Source organism: Carcharodon carcharias, chromosome 3 (assembly GCF_017639515.1).
Source record: "Carcharodon carcharias isolate sCarCar2 chromosome 3, sCarCar2.pri, whole genome shotgun sequence".
Taxonomy (NCBI): domain Eukaryota; kingdom Metazoa; phylum Chordata; class Chondrichthyes; order Lamniformes; family Lamnidae; genus Carcharodon; species Carcharodon carcharias.
The window spans coordinates 81,929,959-81,951,214 of NC_054469.1; the positions used below are offsets into that span (position 1 = coordinate 81,929,959).

At 44.5% G+C, this 21,256-nt stretch overlaps 1 protein-coding gene across 3 annotated transcripts in view; it reads right to left on the reverse strand.

Moving 5' to 3' along the window:
- Positions 1–6,291: 6,291 nt before the first annotated feature.
- LOC121276245 (polypeptide N-acetylgalactosaminyltransferase 15-like) overlaps positions 6,292–21,256 on the reverse strand; it is a 78,944-nt gene continuing 63,979 nt past the window's right edge. For 2 of the 3 annotated variants that reach the window (XM_041184441.1, XM_041184442.1), the window contains 5 exons: positions 19,987–20,181; positions 15,360–15,509; positions 14,760–14,861; positions 13,350–13,493; positions 6,292–6,866 (listed from right to left, as the gene is read on the reverse strand). In XM_041184441.1, the coding sequence (XP_041040375.1) occupies positions 6,717–6,866; positions 13,350–13,493; positions 14,760–14,861; positions 15,360–15,509; positions 19,987–20,181 (741 nt within the window). In that variant the 3' untranslated portion in view covers positions 6,292–6,716. The remainder of the gene's footprint in view (positions 6,867–13,349; positions 13,494–14,759; positions 14,862–15,359; positions 15,510–19,986; positions 20,182–21,256) is intronic. The other variant, XM_041184443.1, reaches the window with a different exon arrangement.

A 21,256-nucleotide genomic window follows, 5' to 3' on the forward strand; every position in this document is an offset into this window, starting at 1 on the left:
CCTGCTGCAGGTCAGCCCGGAGGGCGCTGGGAAACTTGACTCCCCAAAAATCTGGGGGAGCTGACCAGCACCTTTGACAGATTTTTCAGGGGCAAGACCCTGGAGCTGGATGGGCTGACTGTGGAATTCTTCAGGGCATTCTGGGATGTCCTGGGGAACGGCTACATGGGAGTCTTGGGGGAGAGTATTGCAACCGAGGAGATGCCCCTCTTGTGGCGTGGCATAGGGCGGTGTTCACCACCTTAAGAACTGGCGCCCGGTCTCCCTCCTCAGCACAGGTTACAAGATCTTTGCTAGGGGAATGTCTTCTCATCTTGGCACTGTGCTGGACCACATGATCCACCCTGACCAGTCCTACATGGTCCTGGGCCACACCATCTTCGATAATATCTATCTGGTTCGGGACGTCATCCATTTTTCCCAGAGGACCTGTCTGTCGAGCGCCTTCCTGTCTCTTGACCAGGAGAATGCATTCGACAGGGTGGATCATGAATATTTATTCGGGGCTCTGCGAGCATTTGGGTTTGGGACACATTTCGTCACCTGGATCCAGCTTCTTTATGCTGCCATATAGTGTCTAGTTAAGGTTAATGGGTCCCTGATGGCGCCCCTTCATTTTGGGAGAGGAGTGTGCAGGGCTGCCCCCTGTCTGGTCAATTGTGTTCTATCTGCGTGGAGCCTTTCCTGCACCTCTTGTGGAGGAGGTTGTCAGGATTGGTTCTGCATGGGCCGGGCATCAGGGTGGCCCTCTCAGCTTATACCGATGATGTGTTCCTCATATTCACCAACGTGGAGGATGCGTGAATGCTAGGAGGTTTACTCTGCCACGTCCGCTGCCAGGATCAGCTGGGGCAAGCGTTCTGGACTCCTGGTCAGCCCATGGCAGGTAGAACCCCGACCTGAGGAGCTCAGGCCTTTCAGCTGGAGCAGGACCAGCCTCTTCTACCTGGGGGTCCATCTCTACCCTGCTGAGGAATCCTGGCCGGCGAACTGGCAGGAGCTGAGGACAAAGTCACCCCTCGGCTGTGGCACTGGACGGGACTGCTCTGAGTGCTGTCTTACCGGAGTCGAGCCTTGGTCATAAACCAGTTGATTGCCGCCATGTTGTGGTACCGGCTGGTCACTTTGACACCTCCCCTGGAATTTGTCACAAAAATCCAGAGAATGCTCGTCAACTTCTTCTGGGACAAAAAGCTGCACTGGGCCGCTGCTGAGATTCTGAGTCTCCTGTTTAGTGAGGACAGTCAGGCACTGATGTGCCTATGCACCCAGGTGGTTACTTTCTGCCTTCAGAACCTGCAGCGATACCTTTACATCGAGCCCCCTCTGAGATGATGTGCCCTGGCGACGTATTTGTTCTGCCAGGTGCACGGCCTGAATTATGACTTGCAGTTACTGTTTGTAGACCAGAGGGGCCTTCATGGCTCCTTACAGGTGTTGCCCGCCTTTTACCAGGACCTGATCAAAATCTGGAACTTGGTCACCTTGCAACGCAGCTCTCCCCCGTCAGGAGTAGCGGCTATCATCAGAGAGCCACTGCTCAAGAATCTGCCCTCCGTCCTTTTCAGTGGCTGGCAGAGAGGAGGGCTGTGGCTGCCAGGGTGACCAGGATCGGGGACGTGCTGGGTGGCGGAGGAGTGGGCTGGATAATATGACAGGAGTTGGCGCATCGCCTGTCTGTGGATGTCCGGCTCATGGCCAATGCCATTCAGGACCTCAGGACAGTTGTGCTCGGCCTTGATGTCATCTGGGTCTCGAGGTGATGCAGGTGCGCAGTGGTCTTCCGTCCAAGCGTACCCCTGTTCGGATGGAATTCCACAATGGCTCCAAGCCCCGAACTCTCCCTCGGGAGCCGGTGTCTTGCAACATGAGCCGTCTTAGGGAAATGCCCTCCATGTCCTTTAGCAAGGCACAGAGGGGTTTCCCGTACGGGCCGCTGCTGCAGACCTTTCAATTCCTTGACCGCGCCCACCGCCTGGACACGCCCTGGAGTGCCTTGTTACCGTCTGGCAGCAGAGATCCCCAGTGGGGCTTCGTCTATGGGGGGTGTCCTCCCACTTTCCATCGGGGGCCTGGGGTGGAGGGTGTTGCATGCAGCAGTCCCATATAACCATAGGGTGTGTCGGTTCACAGACTCCCAAGATCCCTGCATTTTTTGTAGCCTTGTGGAGTCCATGGATCATGTCTATATAGGCTGTTGTACGTTGCACTCCTTTTTCAGTTATTTAAAAAACATTTTACTGATGTTTTGTTTGCACTTCAGCCCCATGCTCCTGATCTATGGGTACCCGGTGCGGAGGGGGGGCTGGGAGGGAGGAGGACCTCCTTGTGAACCTGCTCCTCAGCCTGGCCAAGTTAGCCATTAACAGGTCCAGGCAGCGGGCAATCAAGGGGGTTGTCTGACCCGACTGTCTGCCCCTCTTCCACGGCTATGTTTGCGGCCGGGTATCCCTGTAGCGGGAGCATGTGGCATCCACTGGCACTGTTGATGCCTTCCGTGCTCAGTGGGCATTGCGGGGGCTGGGGTGTTTTACTGACCCTCTTAATCACATTTTCCTTTGCTGTTGGTAAGTTTCCTTTGCATTTTGTGTTTAATTTTCACAGTTTCCCTTTAGGGGGTTGCTTTTACTTTGTCCCTAATTTTGTTAATTTAGTTTAATTGTTTTGACTCAAAAGAGTTACATCTGCTTAACTTTCCTAACCCTGCCGCTACGTCTTGGTGCTCCCTCAACATCCACAACGGAGGTGGAGGCAGCCTAATTGCCCTTGAGAAGGTGGTGGTGAGCTGCCTCCTTAAACTGCTGAAGTTTCTGTGGTGTAGGTACACCCACAGTGCTGTTAGGGAGTTCCAGGATTTTGACCCAGTGACAGTGATGGAATGGCGATATATTTCCAAGTCACGATGATGAGTGACACAGAGGGGAGCCTCCAGGTGGTGGTGTTTCCACCTATCTGCTGCCTTTGTCCTTATGGATGGTGTTGTTGGGTCAAAATCCTGGAACTCCCTTCCTAACAGCACTGTGGGTGTACCTACACCACATGGACTGCAGCGGTTCAAGAAGGCAGCTCACCACCACCTTCCTCAAGGACAATTAGGGATGGCAATAAATGCTGGCTCAGCCAGTGAAGCCCACATCTCATGAATGAATTTTTAAAAAATTCCCGGGAAAGATGTCGGATCACTGGCCGGGCATCCTCTGATTGACCTGTCCCACTATCGCCTCAGGCCTTCAGTAATCTGGGCACCATATTTAAAGGGCGCCCATGCACAGAGCTCGCACTGTCTAACGGATCAGAAGTTGCTGTAATGTCATGGCTGCCAAATGAGGGAAACATGCTGCCCCCAAATTTGCATTATTAGTGAGGCAGAACACGTCAGAAATGGGACAATACGGAGTGAAAACCCACTCTTGCGGTCGGTGGGTAAAACATTCTTTTTCCCGCTAGCTACTGCACTTTGTGGACATCTGGGACAATCCCGCCCACAGACAAAGGCATCTAATAGGACCGATTTTCCCTACTGTTGGCTAAAACAGCCGTGAAATCCCTTTGAAAATAGTGGAAGTTTCTAAAACTATTAAATGGGAAGATGTTAAACACCTGCACCAAAACAAAGATGTTGGGCAGAATTTTGCCGTTGGTGAGCAGGGGGCGGGGCCCGCTCACAGACATGTAAAATGACGTGGGATGACATCGGGCGGAACCCCCAACCTCATCCCGCCCCATTTAAATTTTCAGGAAGGCGGGGCACAGCAAAATCAGCTGCGGGTCTGCCGACCTGTCAATGGCCAATTGAGGCCTCTGACATGATCATTTAAAGAACTAAAGGACCTGCCCGTCCAACCTTAAGGTTGGCGGGCAGGCCAGGAGTCCCGGTGACAAATAGAGAAAACATGAAACCTCATCCACCGGTGGGACGAGGTTTCGTGTAGGGTTTTTAAAATTTAATAAAGTTATTCTGTAAATTTTGAACATGTCCCAACTCATGTGACATTGTCACATGAGGGGGACATGTAAGGGATTTTTTTTTCTACTTTTAATATTTTTCAAAGTCTAGGCGATCTCCCTGAGGCTGCACTTAACCTCAGGGAGATGTGCGCTCTTTTGGTGCGCATGCATGAAAGAGCGCACTCTCGCTTTTAGGGAATCGCCCCCACCCACACAGGGAGTGCATAGCGCTTCCCACCGGAGGTCACACTGGGCGGGCCTTAATTTGCCCACCCATGTAAAATGGCGGTGCGGCCTGCTTCGCTGACGGGGATCGGTCCTGCGCCTGCCGGAGATTGGGTTGGGCCTGCCCTCCTGACAGGCAGAAAATTCTGCCCGTTAAGTTTAAAAGAGAACAAATAAATTCTAAAATAAAATAATTGTTTTGTTCCAGCAATAAAAAATGAAACTGCAAAGGGCAATGGCTCAGTCTTCACCTAGTGGTGCATTTTTAGTTCTTAGGGTGAACTTCTTTTACTATTACTTAAGCTTCAAATTTGAAAGATGAAGGAATAGATTCATTAAGGTTTAAAATAGCTTTAGCAGCTGTTGCCTGCTTACAAACATTGTATTTTACACTAACTGATTGCTCTAGTATAACTCTAGCTGCTGCAACCTAACTTGTACATTGTCTGATACCAATTGTTGAAGGATTGTTGATTATTAATGCTCATGACTCTGATATTAAACATTGATTTACAGAAAAAAGGAACGGCTTTAAAATAATTAAATACAAAGCTCATTATGAGGATAATAATGGAACTAATTTGTAATTATAGATATTAATTATCATTGCCTTAAGTAACAGTAAAATTTGCAAAACTTTTGCAGACGCTCAAAACATCTGAAATGTTTGCAGATCTCAGTGACTTTTATTTTCTTGTTCGTTGAATTTGATTTGTCTGAGCACGATATCTGATGTATTTCCAAGTGTAGCATTATATTGACTCATGAAGCGTAAGAAATGTTAGTTCAGCTATCTCAGGGATTTGATAGTGGAAAAAAAATAAAAAGCTCCAAGTAAAGCAGGAAATGGGCCACTTCTTTCCGCTTACCACATATATTCCCTTCAGTCTGCACTCTGCCAGTATAAACATGTACAGAAGGATACAGTAAAAATGGTAAAGTTACTGAACAACCAAAAGGGATTCAACAGCCAGAGTACTTTTAGTCTGTTTCCGTCAAAATACCAAATAAAGTACATTATATGGAATTGGTAAAATCCCTACACAAGATTTTAGATTAAAAAATAATGCTCAGATCACAGTGACGATGAAGCACGTTAACAGTTTTGAGATAAATTACAACTGGTGTTAATTAAATTTAATGGTAAATGGAGAGGGTGGCATTGAGATTCTTAGTTCATGACTCTGGAAGGAAACATTCTAGTCAAACACATGATCAGACAGGCTGTTACACATAAAACATGGGACACCACGTGCAGCTTGTTAAAGTACTAGCTGCTTCTAGTAGGATTATTTCCTAATGAATATGATAGAAAAACAGATGAAATGAGATAAATATCTTGCATTTGTGAAAAATGAAGGCTGATTATTTCATTCCACAAGTCTGGTTAGTAGTATGGTGCACTTTATAATGGGTAATGGCTAAACTATCTCTTTGCACAAGCATATGCCTATTGTATATCTTAATCAAACTTTATAATTTTACTGGTCTCCTACAACATTGCTCACTGACAAAAATATTAAATATAATTTTAAAACATTAAACAATAACTTAAGCAAGGTCCCATTTCAATCTTTATTTAATATAATGCATCTTTAAGAATAACACTTGTTAGGCAAGATCACATGATCTATAGTAACCAATAGGAGAGTAGCACAGGCTATCACAGCAGTCGGTGTAGAGATAGAGTTTGAGTTGAAAGCACGTGTATAGTTGCTGCTGAGCATATTGTAAATAAACTTAATGTTTCCACCCAAGGAGTGTTTGCAGGTCAACTCTATCATTAATAGCACAACTTGGCCACCTTACAACAGCCTACCTGTTTCAGCACAAAGATTGATCCCTGTACCAGTTGGCACATGCAAGCTGGCATTCTGCAGTTGCTATCCTAATGTATCTTTTTCAACTGTTCAATCAAATAACTCATATCAACTGTCTTTTCACATAGGTTTCCTCCAATGCCATCTGTACTTGATATCAAGTTTGTACAAGTAAGATAACAGGTTTATGTAGGTTGTGGCATTCATTGACTGGATGCTATTTTGATTTACTGTTTCTTAAGGAAAAATATCATCCATTGCAATATTTAACACAGTGGGAAAAATGGGACAACTTGGCAAGAATGTAGTATAGATTTATTTTTTGATCCAGTATTAAAGTACACAATGCATTGCCGAACAAAAATGGTAATTGATACAAAAACTTAAAATCTTGCAAGCACACAGTAGGTTGGTCATTGGATATTGCCAGTTTAGCTTCTTCCACAGTAATCTTTGTTACAACTGGAGTTTAGAGTATTCAGTTGTGCCACATATGTAGCCCACATTGTTACTCTTTCCCTGACTTGTTCAAAGGTGGCCTTGAAAATATATGCAGTTTGTTTCCATTCTATAATGAGAATTTCCTTCAGTACAACAGAAGTACAAGGCACACATTGTTGTCAGCAGTCTGATTTCTGTACATCCCTATATGATCAACCACACCTGACCAGACAGGGGCATATGAGCTGCAGCTGTCACACAGTAGGTATTGGAGTCAACAGTTCATCTTTTGTTCATGGCTATCACTTCCTCAAATCGCCACAACTGCTGGCTGGTGTATTTGTTGCACGGTCTCAGAAATAAGTCTTTACTTGTTCCATTCTTTATTGCCTCAATGCACTTGCCAGTCAAGACATGGATAATTTCTCCACTCTTAAAAAAAGAAAAAGCAGGCCTTATCGACTTGGACTTTTTTTTAGCACAAGAATGTTCCTGGTACATAGTTGTTAGGAATCTCACAAATCAGATCAGTTCTTTTCTTTTAATATTATGTCTTACAATATGTCCTTTTATTTCTCTAAAGGAGCTATAAATTGCAAATAGCCTCTTTTAATCAACGTAACTTAATTTAATTGGCTGATATTTTTTTCCCCTTGCGGCCATTGGGTGGACCTAATCAGCTCGAGCGGGGTCGCTCCCACCAGTTGGAGAACTGGCATGGAACCCCGTCAGTTTCACGGGGAGGCCCGATGGTATTATGTGCCCTTCAGGCACTAAAGTGGCCAGTGCTGGGCCTTCCTTGGGATTCAGGACCCCATCTGGCGGAATTGTCAGGAGTGATGGCAACTGCCGACAATGCACCCCCCCCCACCCTCCCCCTCCCCCCCCCACCCCCCCCTCCCCCCCCCACCCCCCCCCACTCCCCCCCCCCACCCCCCCCCCCCCCCCACCCTCCCCCCCCCACCCCCCACCCCCCACCCACCACCAGAGGCCCAGGATCACTGAGGGACCCCACGCCAAATGTGAATGATGAGGATCGTGGAGTGGCAGTTGGGGTGGGGGTTGGGGGGGGGTTGCAGGGGGTTTGGGAGACAAGGGCAGCGGTTAGCTTTTAGAGCACCCCTCCCTCCCCCTTCCCCATCCAAATGCTGGATCCCTTGATCAGGGACTGAGTGTCTGATAACAAGGGACTGCTACCCCTGCCTCTGGGAAGTCACCAGCAAGCCTGACAACATTCGCTGGGCAGTCTTCGGGAGGTGCAGGGAAAGCTGTGTGGTCTCCATTTAATCCCAGAGCCACCACTAAATTGCAGTGGGTTTAGGAATAATGGGTGTCAATTTCTAATGATCTTAATTGACATCCTGCTGTCGGTGGCCAGGAATCTGTCAGCCCCTTCCGCCCGCCCTCCCAGCACTGGGAGACTGACGTGGGGCCTCTTCCACATTTAACTGGTCCCAGTCCCCATGCTCCCGGCCACAACAGGCTGCACTAAACCCAAACCATTGTCTTTCAGGACATTTGCTTTCAGTGGAGCAAATTTAAGATAAATTACTTTGTTGGGCCTTTGGCTTTCTTAAGTATTTTTTGTTACTTTTAGCCAGAGTTACTTTCAAAGAAAATATGGGCAAAATGTTTCAATCCTCTGTATCACTTGGTGAGGCCTCTTATGCTGACAATGGTTTATTGGATAACTGTAGGTCCATTGCTGGCAGATTACTGCTCATTAATGTCTATGGATGAAAAATCATGACCAAAGCACCTATGATTTTCCAATAGGTTGGCTGCTTTGCATGAGCACCAGCCAGTAGCACGTGCAGCAGCTTGTGCAGTGGCAGTAGCTTTCACTGTGGCTAAACACAGGCTTGCAGATTACAGCCTCAATACTGTTGCTATCAGGTTAATTTCACTCAACAATGACTCCCTGATGCACAGATCCCAGGGTACTTGGAAACAGAAGAAAAGCAGGCCAATACTAAGGGCATATACTTGTGCACCAGCTTGTGTGTTGACAAAGGACTTCCTTCCTAAGTGTCACTCTGCTTTCCACTTGTTTCCACTAGTGGGGGAATCTCGAACCAAGGGACATAGTTACAGGATAAGGGGACACTCATTTTAAACTGAGATGCGAAGGAATTTCTTCTCTCAGAGGGTAGTGAATGTCTGGAATTCTCTACCTCAGAGAGTTGTGGAGGCTAGATCAATGAAAGTATTTAAAGAAGGTAGATTTTTGAAATATTGGGGAGTTGAGGGTTATGAGGAGCTGGCACGAAAGAGGAGTTAAGGCCTGGGGCAGATCAGCCATGATCTTATTGAATGGCAGGGCAGGTTTGAGGGGCCGAATGGCCTACTCCTGCTCCTATTTCTTATGTTCTTATGCCTCTACCCACCTCTGTCCCAAAACAGTAACCTCATCTTCTGGGCACTCTAGCATTAACAATGACTTTAATAACAGCAGATCTTAACTATAACGTCCACTATTTTAGGGGATAACATGCTGGTGATGTTGGATAGTTTGTGCTTTAGCTATTCGATTTATGCATCTTCTCATCGCCTGAAATAAAGATAAAAGTCCAAATAGCAGTGCCTCCAAAGGACCAGACTCTCACGAAAGTGGTCACAGACTTCTGCAACATTCTGGAAGAGACCTTTGCCCAAGATGACCAAGTGCCCACGCATTGTCCATGGCTTTTAAGGCCACCACAGCCCTTGATTTCTTTGCACCCGGCTCCTTACATGGATCTTCTGCTGATATCTGCAGAATCTCACAATCTGCTGCACACAACTGCATTACCCCAGGTCACCAAAGCCTTGTTTGCCAAGGCTACAAACTGTATCCACTTTGACACAGGTAAGGCAAGACAAACCCAGAGGGTTTTGCTCCAGTCGCAGATGTGGGGTGATTGTTTGCACTCATTTGGCAATCAAGGCATCATCAGATCAACCAGCAGTCTTCACTAATCAGAAAAGCTTCTACTCCCTTAATGTTCAGCTGGCCTGTGGCCATCACAAGATTAGCATTCACCAGGTCTCAGGGAGCTCATAGACCACAAGTATTCCTTCTAGCAAGTGGCTTCAGTGATTGGCTAATGAGAGATGATAGCTATCACTGAAGACCTGGCTGCTGATCCCAGTGAGGAAACCCAGCAGTGAGCCACAGGAGAGGTATAACAGGAGCCATGTCAGCAGCAGGCAACAATAGAGCAAAATAAAAGCAAAATACTGCATATGATGGAGATGTGAAATAAAAATAGAGAATGCTGGAAAAACTCAGCAGGTCTGGCAGATCTGTGGAGAGAGAAAAACAGAGTTAATGTTTCGAGTCCAATATAACTCCTCTTTGGAACAACAGAGCAAGCCATTGTCTTGCTCAAGATGAGATTCTGGCGCTTTGACAGATCTGGAGGTGCCCTTCAATCTTCCCCAGCACAGGTATCCAGACTGTTGTGGTCTACTGTGCCCTTCACAACATGGCACTTCAGTGAGTACTGGAGCTGGCACAAGAGACAGGTGGAGAACACACAGCATCCTCAGAGGAGGAGGAGTAAGAAGAGATGTGCTATTGATGCCTGCAGCCACACATCTGGCTGTCAGAGAAGCCCATGACAGACTCATCTAGACATGCTTCGCTTAAAAAGTGTGCTTGCAGCAATCTACACTTTCCATTGAGACCCTGCATTCCTCTGGCCCTGCCTGCATCCATAATGACCTCCAGAGATGAGACTAAGGATCAGGGGAAAGCTTTCCCACATTTTGCTTCCATCCTGTAGCCATTTGCTCCTTCCTACTGGTAAATTCAATGTTGCACCCACTGGGTGGAATTTAATGCCCTCCGCTGGGACTGGGCTGGGAAGAAGGGGTGACCATAAGACATAGGAGAAGAAATTAGGCCATTCAGCCCATCGAGTCTGCTCTGCCATTCAATCATGGCTGATAAGTTTCTCAACCCCATTCTCCCGCCTTCTCCCCGTAACCTTTGATCCCCTTACCAATCAAGAAACTATCTATCTCGGTCTTAAATACACTCAATGACCTGGCCTCTACAGCCTTTTGTGGCAATGAATTCCATAGATTCACCACTCTCTGGCTAAAGAAGTTTCTCCTTATCTCTGTTCTAAAAGGTCTTCCTTTTACTCTGAGGCTGTGCCCTTGCGTCCTAGTCTCTCCTACTAATGGAAACATCTTCCCCACGTCCACTCTATCCAGGCCTTTCAGTATTCTGTAAGTTTCAATCAGATCCCCCCTTATCCTTCTAAACTCCATTGAGTATAGACCCAGAGTCCTCAAACATTCCTCATATGTTAAGCTTTTCATTCCTGGGATCATTCTCGTGAACCTCCTCTGGACCCTCTCCAGGGCCAGCACATCCTTCCTGAGATACGGGGCCCAAAATTGCTCACAATATTCTAAATGTGGTCTGATCAGAGCCTTATAAAGCCTCAGCAGCACATCACTGCTTTTATATTCTAGTCCTTTCGAAATAAATGCCAATATTGCATTTGCCTTCCTAACTACCGACTCAACCTGCAAGTTAATCTTAAGAGAATCCTGGACCCAAGTCCCTTTGCACTCCAGATTTCTGAATTCTCTCCCCAGTTAGAAAATAGTCAATGCCTCTATTCTTCCTACCAAAGTGCAGAACTTCACATGTCCCCACATTGTATTCCATCTGCCACTTCTTTGCCCATTCTCCTAACCTGTCTAAATCCTTCTGCAGACTCCCCACCTCCTATGTACAATGGAGTGGGAAGACTTGGAGTGGACAGCCCATCAGCTTCCCACTCCCCTCATTTAAGTCTGGGAGTGTGAAGGGTGACTAAAGGGCCTCATCCCACCAGCAGTAGGTTGGGGCCATGCCACATGGGCAAGCTGTCAGGTAAAACATGGCAGACGTATCTGCAGCCTGGTGAGGGTGTCCCTCCTGCCCTTCACACTGACCCACCACTCCCCAATCCCCACCGCGCCACAGCCTACCTGACTGTAAAAAAAACTTTCATTTGTGTGTTGAATGAACTCAAAAATGTTCCATGACCAGTGCACTATTTTCTATATGTACCAGCAATATAGATTCAATATTGTTTTCACATCTACACATTCAGTATGCAATGAAGTCTAATTTAATATCCCTTGTATTTTAAAAACAAAATAATTAAGCTTTAAACCTGTAATTTAAACACAAATACACATATGTGTCATAAAATAGTTTGCTGTAGTAACTCAAATCTGTTTTTGTGCTAAAATTTAATTATTTATTAATTTGAATGAAGCAACATAACAGTGAATTAGGAGTTTAGTGCTAAAATGTGAATTAGCGCATCTGCTAAATAGACTGGCACGGGAATTTTGTGGATGTGGGAATTTGCTGTGGAGGGAGAAGGAGATGCTAACTGCTTTAAACCAAAACCAACAGTAAATATATAATTAATCAGTAATTAATTAGATCTAAAGGAATAACAGTAAAATTAACTAAGCAGAGCTTCCTAGGTGCTTAAAGATAAAGAGATTAAAATGTTACAGATAAAAGAGGCTTATAATAAATGTAAGGTTTGTAATAGAGTGGAGAACCAAACTTAATATAGAAGATACACAGGAGATCTGTAAAAGGGAATAATGGGGGAAAATTCCAAAAAACAGATTAGCAACTAACATAAGAAACATCCTAAAAGTATTTCATAAATGTATGAACAGTAGAAAGGTAGTGAACAGTAGAGTGGAACTGATTGGGGCCAAAAAGGAGATGGTCTTGTTGAGGAAAAGAGCACGACTGAGGTACTGAAAGGATGCTGCCAATGTCACAGTAAAGGTAGAGGCTACAGCACATCAGGTGAATCCAAGTGTTTCTTAAATGCAACAACCTTTTCTTGCCCCTACCCACATCACCCTCTGGGTGAAAAAGCTACTCCTCATCTCCCCCTTATCCTTTCTACCAATTAATTTAATCTATACCCTCTGTTTATTGCCCTCTCTGTTAATGGAAATAGTTCCTTCCTATCCAGTCTATCTAGGGCCCTCATAATTTTATACAGCTCAGTTAAATTCTGCCTCAGCCCTCTCTGTTCCAAAGAAAACAGCCTCAGCCTATCCTATCTTTCCTCTTAGCTGAAATTCTCAATTCCTGGCAACATCCTTTAAAACTCCTCTGTAATCTCTCTAGTGCGATTACATCCTTCCTGTAATGTGATGGCCAGAACTGTATGCAGTACTCCAGCTGCGGTCTAACTGTAGAATAAGTCAAGTTTGTGTTAATTATACAGACCTTTGGTAGAGGCATCCAAGCCCTTTGCTTTTCCCCACAACTGTGTAATTTTTTTTACCCCTTCAAGTATTTATCCAATTCTCCTTTGAGTGTTACTATTGAATATTACTGGTCAGGTAGGCAGAAAAATGGCAAATGGAATTCAATCTGAATTGTATAACTGCTTTATTCAGATTTGGCATAACCTCCCTGCTTTTATACTCTAGGCCTTGGCCAATAAAGGAAGGCATCCCTTATGCCTTTTTGACCACCTCATCTACCTGACCTGCTACCTACAGGGATCTGTGGACATGCACTCTGAGGTCCCTCTGTTCCTCCACACCTCAGAACCCCACGATTTATTTTATATTACCTTGCCTTGTTTGCCCTCCCCAAATGCATTACCTCGCACTTCAGACTGAAATTCTTTTGCCACTTATCTACCTACCTGACCAGTAATATTCAATAGTAACATTCAAAGGAGAATTGGATACATAGGTTAAAGGAAAAAAATACACAGCTATGGGGACAAGCAATGGGCTAATTGGACAGCTCTAGCAAAGAGCCGGCACAAGTATAATGACTGCATGGCCTCCTTCTGTGCTCCATCATTCTTTGATTCTATAATTTGAATTAAGTAGAGTATACGTGTATGCCAAGTAAATTGTTGGAGGCTGACAAACCTTCTGCACATCCCATTGCTGTTCTGATTCCATCTTCTTCCCTCTGTGACAATTCTGCAATATGACCTGTTCGTTTCTGACATCAATGCAAAATTGAACAATGGCACCAAATCGGATTTCTCTTACACTATTATATTCAAAATGCTGCGTGAGAAAGAATAACAGGTTTGTTAACATAACTGCAATGAGTGGAGATTTATTATGGCTGTGTACAACTGACTGTGGGATAAATCAGGTTTGTGTTAATTGCACTAAAGCAAGGCTACTATTCAAACAATTATTCAATTAAAGGTAGTGAATAATTCATTGTTTCCTCTCTATAGATTGCAAGTCTTAGTTGTCCTGTTTTAAACATAGAACAAAATGCACAAGGTTCAACTTTCTGCTTATAACTGACAAGGAACTAAAAAAAATAACTGACTGGTTTACCCAATTGAAACTCATTGGGCAGAAATTTTCGCTTGGCGGGCGGGCACACACCCGACTCACTCGAGCGTGAAATGACATGCGTTGGTGTTGGCTGAACGTGCCAACGTCAAAGTGCAGTCATGTGATAGTTTGGTTGATGAACGGCGCTGGAGCCAGCAGTGCATCTGCCGACAATTAAAAGGCCTGTTAAGGCCAATAAGTAAACAGTTCAATTCAAATTTTCGCTGCCTGCCCATTCTAACAGTTGGTGGGCAGGCGAAAAGGCCAAGTGGCCTTTACATTTTTTTGGAAACTTCATCCATGTGCGGGATGAGGTTTCCATAAGCAAATAAAAATAAAATAAGAACTTAAATTTTTCATTAATAATGTGTCCCTGCTCATATGACAGAGTCACAGTTTCATTACATTTTTATTTTTTTTATTATTTTTCTTTACATCTCTTCATCTCCCTGAGGCAGCACTGTGCCTCAGGGATATTATGAAGCACTCACTCCCGTGCATGTGCAAAGTTCGCGCTTGGCCCGCTTGCCCTCCTGCCTCCCCCCACACAGGCAGCTCTCAGCACTGCTGCTTGCATTTCACGCTGGGTGGGCCTTAATTGGCCTGCCAGCCTGAAATCGCGGTCCGGTGCAGATTGCGGGCGCGGTCGGCTTCCCAACTGCCTCTGTCGCTGCTGCCGAGCACCCCTGCCACGGGCACAATTCTGCCAATCATTTGGATGACTTGCCACTACTAATTTATTTCCTTACATTACAAAACTCAATACTGTAGCTGTTCAACTCAGTTCAATGGTTGAAGCAGCTAAGCCAACCTCTACTTGATTTTGGTACCTGGTACTCAATGTAATAGTAGATTGGACAATTTGACCCAATATTTTAAGCTATGATAGCAAGAGATTTATTATATGCTCATGCAAAGCAATATCAACTTTTATATTTAACAGTGAAACGTACATTGAGCATTATGTATTTTAGACATTACCTGATTCCCATTGCCACTGCATGGAGCAAGTGCAACAGGATATCCACCTGTGCTCCATTTGGTCTCGTAACCTGCACAATAGCCTGTGCCAATGTTATGGAGCTGGAAGCAAAAATAAAATATATAGAATGAGGACATTTATAACCAGTATTCTTGTTTCATAGCTGCTGCTTAGTACATTTTGTCCTATGTTTAAAATGGGTATAAGAGTTGAGCAAATTTAGAGAAAACAATTAATTAAATGCTCAATAGGTTTAATATATTTTCTAATAGAATAATGGCACATGAAATTTAAAAAACAATCACTTTTCTTCCATGGATATGACATTCAATATGCCTCTGAAAGAAAATAAACAAAGTCTGATGAAGCTTATTAAAATAAACTGCAAATGAAAGCATTTTTATTTGTATGCAACAAGTATTTTTATTTCAGGTTTACAGTATTGCAGTATCTTGTTTGTATTATTATTGTTAAAACTGTCCGTCATATACTAAAAAATTCTGTTTATAACTGGCAAAGGAACTAAAAAAAAAGTTTTATTCAATTGAAACTCATCATTTAGAGACTAAGAATAGCAAATAGAAAGTTCGGTAAAATACCAAAAACCTTTGTCTTGCTGCCCCTGCGTATCCAGATTTGTCCTCAGGCACGTAGAGCTCTGGGTAGATGTTAGTCAAAAACCAATGAAAATTCTTACAGCTTAGTCTCTTCCGCAGCTGCAGTCGCTCCATACAGTCAGGCACCTCAGTCTACCAAAACAGGCAGAAATAGATATCTGAATTTAGCTGAATTGCATCAAGTGATTTGGCCTGTTATAGACAAATTGATAGAGTTTCATTGCCATGATTAGTCAAGAGTTTCATATTGTTGTATCATGCAACTACTAGGATCACAAGAAGGCAAACTACATGGACCTTGGTCTTTCTGTGTCTAGAAATTCCTATTTTCCTACATTATAATCAGATAATATTAAACTGGACGACAAAGTCACTTTCTCATTTAGACTTTTTAGACTACATGAAAAGGTCTTCACAATCTGATTTTGTTTATTTAAAAGCACAACGCAGAAAAGGTGCAAGTTGTGGTAAGATGCACGGCTATGCACTTTGTACCTTATGGTTTATGGAGAAAATGGAGCACAGCTCGTCTGGACACTTCCTTTGCCTTTGCCCCTGTTTTTCTGCCTGAATAAAAAGCTTTGCTAAACATTTCTTTTCATGACGTTGCTGTTCTTTTAAACTAAGGATGAAGGTTTTAAAAAGGTTGATTTGCAACAGATAGAGAAACTTGGGAATCAGCCAAACTAAAATTTTCTGAAATATCATTTTCATTTGTACAGATTATTAAGAGTCAGAAGGCAATAGCAGGGTATGGGAAATAGTTTCTAATTTGCATTTGTGGTTAAATGAATGCTGAGCAACTTTCAACTAGAAGCAGAATAATTGTTGATGTATTGGATTGTGATCATGATATATCCCTCTGAAGATATATATGGAGCAGAATTTTTCGTCCTGCAGGTGGGCACGCACCTCGAGTGAAATAGCGCGTGATGACTTGGGGTGAGCGTCCCGACGTCATCGCATACTCACACGATATTTCGCTCGGCGGGCGCACGCGGGAGGCAGCAGCTTGCCTGCCGACAATTAAGAGGCCTATTAATGCCCTTAATCAATTAATTAAATTGAATTTTTCATTGCCCGTCCAACCGTTTGGTTGGTGGGCAGACGAATAGGCCAGGCGGCCTTTGCATTTTTAACGAAACCTCATCCACGGGTGGGATGAGGTTTCAGACATTAAATAAAAAAAACAATTAAAAATTTTAAAACTCATTTTTAACCTGCCCCTGCTCATGTGAAGACTTTCTTTTTAATGTTAAAAATCTTCAGCTCTCTGAAGCAGCTCTGTACCTTCAGGGAGCTTTCACTGAGCGCACCCGCAGGCATGCGCACACTTCAGCACTTGCGCTCCTCCTGCCCCCGGGGTGACAGCACTGAATGTTGCAGCGTGCCTTTCACGCTGGCTGGCTATTAATTGGCCAACCCGTGTGAAGTCGTGGTCGTGGTCGGGGCCCGATCGTGGGTGGCAGTTGGTTTCGCGCCTGCTCCTGCACCCGCCTAACAAGGTTAAAAACCCCACCCGTGATGTCTTCAGTAAAGTTTACGCTATCATGTTCTAAATATGAAATTTAATATGCCTGTGCAGAATACTGTTTTCATCTGTCAATATGTGCAGGTTATGGGCACAGGAGCTCAGATCCTGCACTTTGTGCCAAAGCAGTCGTTAAATGGCAGTTAAATTTATTAAGAAGAGGGAGTATCAACTTTGTTTTTTCATTTTATATCTAAGAGCTATCAGCCTTTACAGTTCTAAAATATAATCCAGATCTGTATGCACTTACAAAAAGCTTTGCTCAATTCAAAAAATAATTGTTCGCAGCTGTGGCCATACAGGCGTTGGATTTAATGGAGATGAGGGGGGGTCTCTCCTGCTGGCTAGAGAGCTGGCGAGGTTGAGCCCCGCATCGCTTTTTTGAGTGAGGGGCAGCCAAATTATGTGCCACTGGCCAGCAATGGGCCTTCCGCAGGGTCAAGGACCTGGGGGGAGGGGACGAGGGTTGTGGCTGAAGTTCCGCCCTCAGAGAGCTGCCAGCCAATTAGATCTGGCAGCTCTACTGAATGGCAACACCATCGGTGAAGTGGTGGCTGCTGCTGGAATAACAGCCGCCCTAGGCCTAGGATTTCACTGTTGCCACAGGTGAGTGATGGCGGGTGTGGAGGATGTCGCAGGGCAGTAGTTTTGGGGCAAAGGGGTCGGCAGTAAGGACAGCTCTCAGCAAGCCCCCCATTCCCAATGCTGGATGGGGCAGCATTAGCTTGAAATTAATTACTTTGTTAATGGCCTTAACAGACTTCTTAATTATTGACTAGTGCACAGCCAACTCCGGTACACGCCGGCTGAATGAAACATCGCGAGACTGCGCGATGACGTCGGGACCACGCCCAATGTCATCGCATGTCATTTTACGTTCCGGCATGTCAGGCCCAACCCCGCACACCGAATGTAAAATCCTGGCCATTAGAGCTGGGTCAGATGAGCATAAAATCAAAACACATACATTCCTGGAGCTAAAGCAGGGATATTGTTATCCAGGTATATCTGAATATAAGCAATCTATTACATCTCTTACATTTCCCAGATACTACATATTGGCAGCTACCAAATGTCTTTTATAAAATAAATTTACCCACAATCCAGAATTAACAATTCAATTGCAGAAAAGCTTGTGCGCAAAATGAATCAAAGGGGAGGATCTTCGGCTTGGGCGAGCAGGACATAAAATGACGCTGGGTGACGTCGGGCGTGCGTCCTGACATCACCGCGTGTCACTTAGATTTTCAGTTCAGCGGGCGCGCAGCCGATCTGGCTGTGTGCCCACCAAACTGTCAAAGGTCTATTAAGGCCATTTAACTAACAATTAAAATAATTAATGGAGCTGCCCTTCCAACCTTAAGCCCAGGCAGCCTTTGCATTTTTCATGGAACCTCATCCACAGGCGGGAAAATTGTACCCAAAGTTTACCGTATACGAATTCCACATGACGTTCTCTGAATTTATTTCAAAAATGGGTACTTGAACACTCTTACAATAACATTAGTAATTTTGAATATTGAATACCCCCAACACCAGGCACAATTGATTGGAAACACAATAAACAAATTAAAACCTGCTAAAGGTTTAATCATATTATTTTTCAGCCTTTGAGATGGGATAGCCTCTTCTGTAAAAAAAAGTCCAACTTCAGATATTATATGTTCATGAGAATCAAAAAGCAAGAATCTACTTTTGACTGAAGTCAGAAATCATTGAACAAAAACGTGTATTTATATTGTCTCTTTAACAGAACAAAAAATCCCAAGGTGCTTCATGGAGACATAATTAAAGAATGCATGCAAACAAAAGAAGGAGATATTAGGGGAAGAATTTCCCCCCTTTGGGGGGGAAATACAGGAGCGGGCGCGTGCAGGCGTGCCTCCAATCGGCACCCCCGATCGGGGGCCCGCCTCCATTTTACATGGGTGGGCCAATTAAGGCCCACCTAGCATGACGTCCGCCAGGAAGCGCTATGTGCTCCCCCTGTGCAGGCGGGAAAGGATTCCCTCAGCCGAGAGTGTGTTCTTTTGCGCATGCCTCAGGGAGATCAGCACCAAATTTAAAAATGGAAAATGCACAAAAATAAAATTTCCCTGACATGTCCCCTCATGTGACACTGTCCATCACTTTTAATCAAACTTTTATTAAATTTTAAAAAACCCTCATGAAACCTCATCCCACCCGTAGATGAGGTTTCATGCTTTTTCTGAAGCCCGCCAGAGCTCCCGGCTTGCCTGCCAGCCAGGTGGACAGGTCCATTAATTACTTGAATTAGTTTTTAAATGGCCTCAATTGGCCATTGACAGGTCAGCGGGCGCACAATCAGCTGCGCCCCTGCTGACCTGAAAATTTAAATGGGGTGGGATGATGTCAGGAGTTCTGCCCGACGTCATTCCCCATCATTTTATGTATTGGCGAGCAGGCCCTCCCACACCCCCCTACCCCCCACCCGCTCGCCGACCTAAATATCCTGGCCTAGATGTCAAGAGTTTGGTTAAAGAGGTATGTTTTAAAGAGGGTCTAAACAGAGGAGAGGGGGTTGGAAAAGTGGAGTTTAAGGAGGGAGTTCAAAAGCTTACGGCCTAGTCAGCTGAGGTCACACTGTTTAAAAATGAATGGGCTAATAATTCGTTTAAAATAACAGAAAGAAAAATTTGATACACGCACATAATATTAGTCAAAGCGATTTCCACATTAAATATTTATTAATTTTTGAGGGACCACTCAGTATTCATCAGCCTTTTAGTTTAAAATCAATGCCTGAATCATTTCGATTGTCTGGTACTGAAGACTTTATTTCATAGTTTCAGCACTGAATTTTGGTTCATTCTTTTAGGAAAGGAGTTATTACTCATTAAAATATACTTTTATATGTGGTTAAAATGTGACTTTATTTTACTTAATATATCTTTTTCTTTGAGAAAATTAAAGAGCCCTGTCAAAGCTGCCTGTAGAGCAAGGCCGGAAATCTGGGTGCTGTGTGGAACAACCTCTAGTTCCAAGTGGGCGTGCCTCAAGGAAATATTAATTCACCTGTTTTTAAAAAATTGAGCAACACAAAAGTCACTCGCTGACCTTGCTGAGCAAATATGCAGTCCTGTCTCGCTTGTAGAAAATCTCTTTGAAGGAATCCAGCCAAACCTCTGCAACACGGACTTTGTTTCTCACCACAGTCTCTTCATCTGGCAGGGAATATAGGGGAGGTTTCCTGTAGACATGACCAACTCTAGAGCAGGGCAGAACCTCCACTGAGCCACCACAGAGCCAGACCTGGAAGAAGGAGTATCATCCAAAATAAACATGATACTATTGGATCACAAAAAATTGGCAATTTTATTTGGAGCTTATCCCATTTTGCTGCTAATGACGACATCATATTTCAAAGTACTGTAATTGAATAGGTTCAAGATATGGTTAGAGCAGCATACATTCCATTAAGATTGCAACGGTTCAGCATTATTAATATTCCTGATCAAAAGAAAACTACAAAATGTGTTTCAAAGTGCTCAGCAGAGCCTTTTGGTCTCGAAGCCACTTAGTGCAAAATAAAAGCAAATTTACTGGTCCTTTAAGAGACATAGTTTACCTTGTATAATTTGTCTTTTTTTATTCATTCATGGGATGTGGGCAGTGGTGGCTAGGCCAGCGTTTATTGCCCATCCCTAATTGCCCTTGAGAAGGTGGTGGTGAGCTGCCTTCCTGAACCGCTGCGGTCCCTGTAGTGTAGGTGCTGTTAGGGAGGGAATTCCAGGATTTTGACCCAGGAACTGTGAAGGAACGGATATATATTTCCAAGTCAGGATGGTGAGTGGCTTAGAGGGGAACTTCCAGGTGGTGGTGTTCCCATGTGTCCGCTGCCCTTGCCCTTCTAGATAGTAATAGCCATGGGTTTGGAAGGTGTTGCCAAAGGAGCCTTGATGAGTTTTTGCAGTGCAGCTTGTAGATGGTACACACTACTGTCACTGTGCATCGGTGGTGGAGGGACTGAATATTGTGGACCGGGTGCCAATCAAGCAGCTGCATTGTCCTGGATGGTGTTGAGCTTCTTGAGTGTTGTTGGAGACAAGTGGAGAGTATTCCATCACACTCCTGACCTGTGCCTTGCAGATGGTGGACAGGCTTTGGGGAGTCAGGAGGTGAGTTACTCCTGGCAGGATTCCTAGCCTCTGACCTGCTCTTGTAGCCTCAGTATTTATATAGCTAGGCCAGTTCAGTTTCTGTCAATGGTAACTCCCAGGATGTTGATAGTGGGGGATCCAGCGATGGTAATGCCATTGAATGTCAAGGGGTGATGGCTAGATTTTCTCTTGTTAGAGACAGTCATTGCCTGGCACTTGTGTGGCGT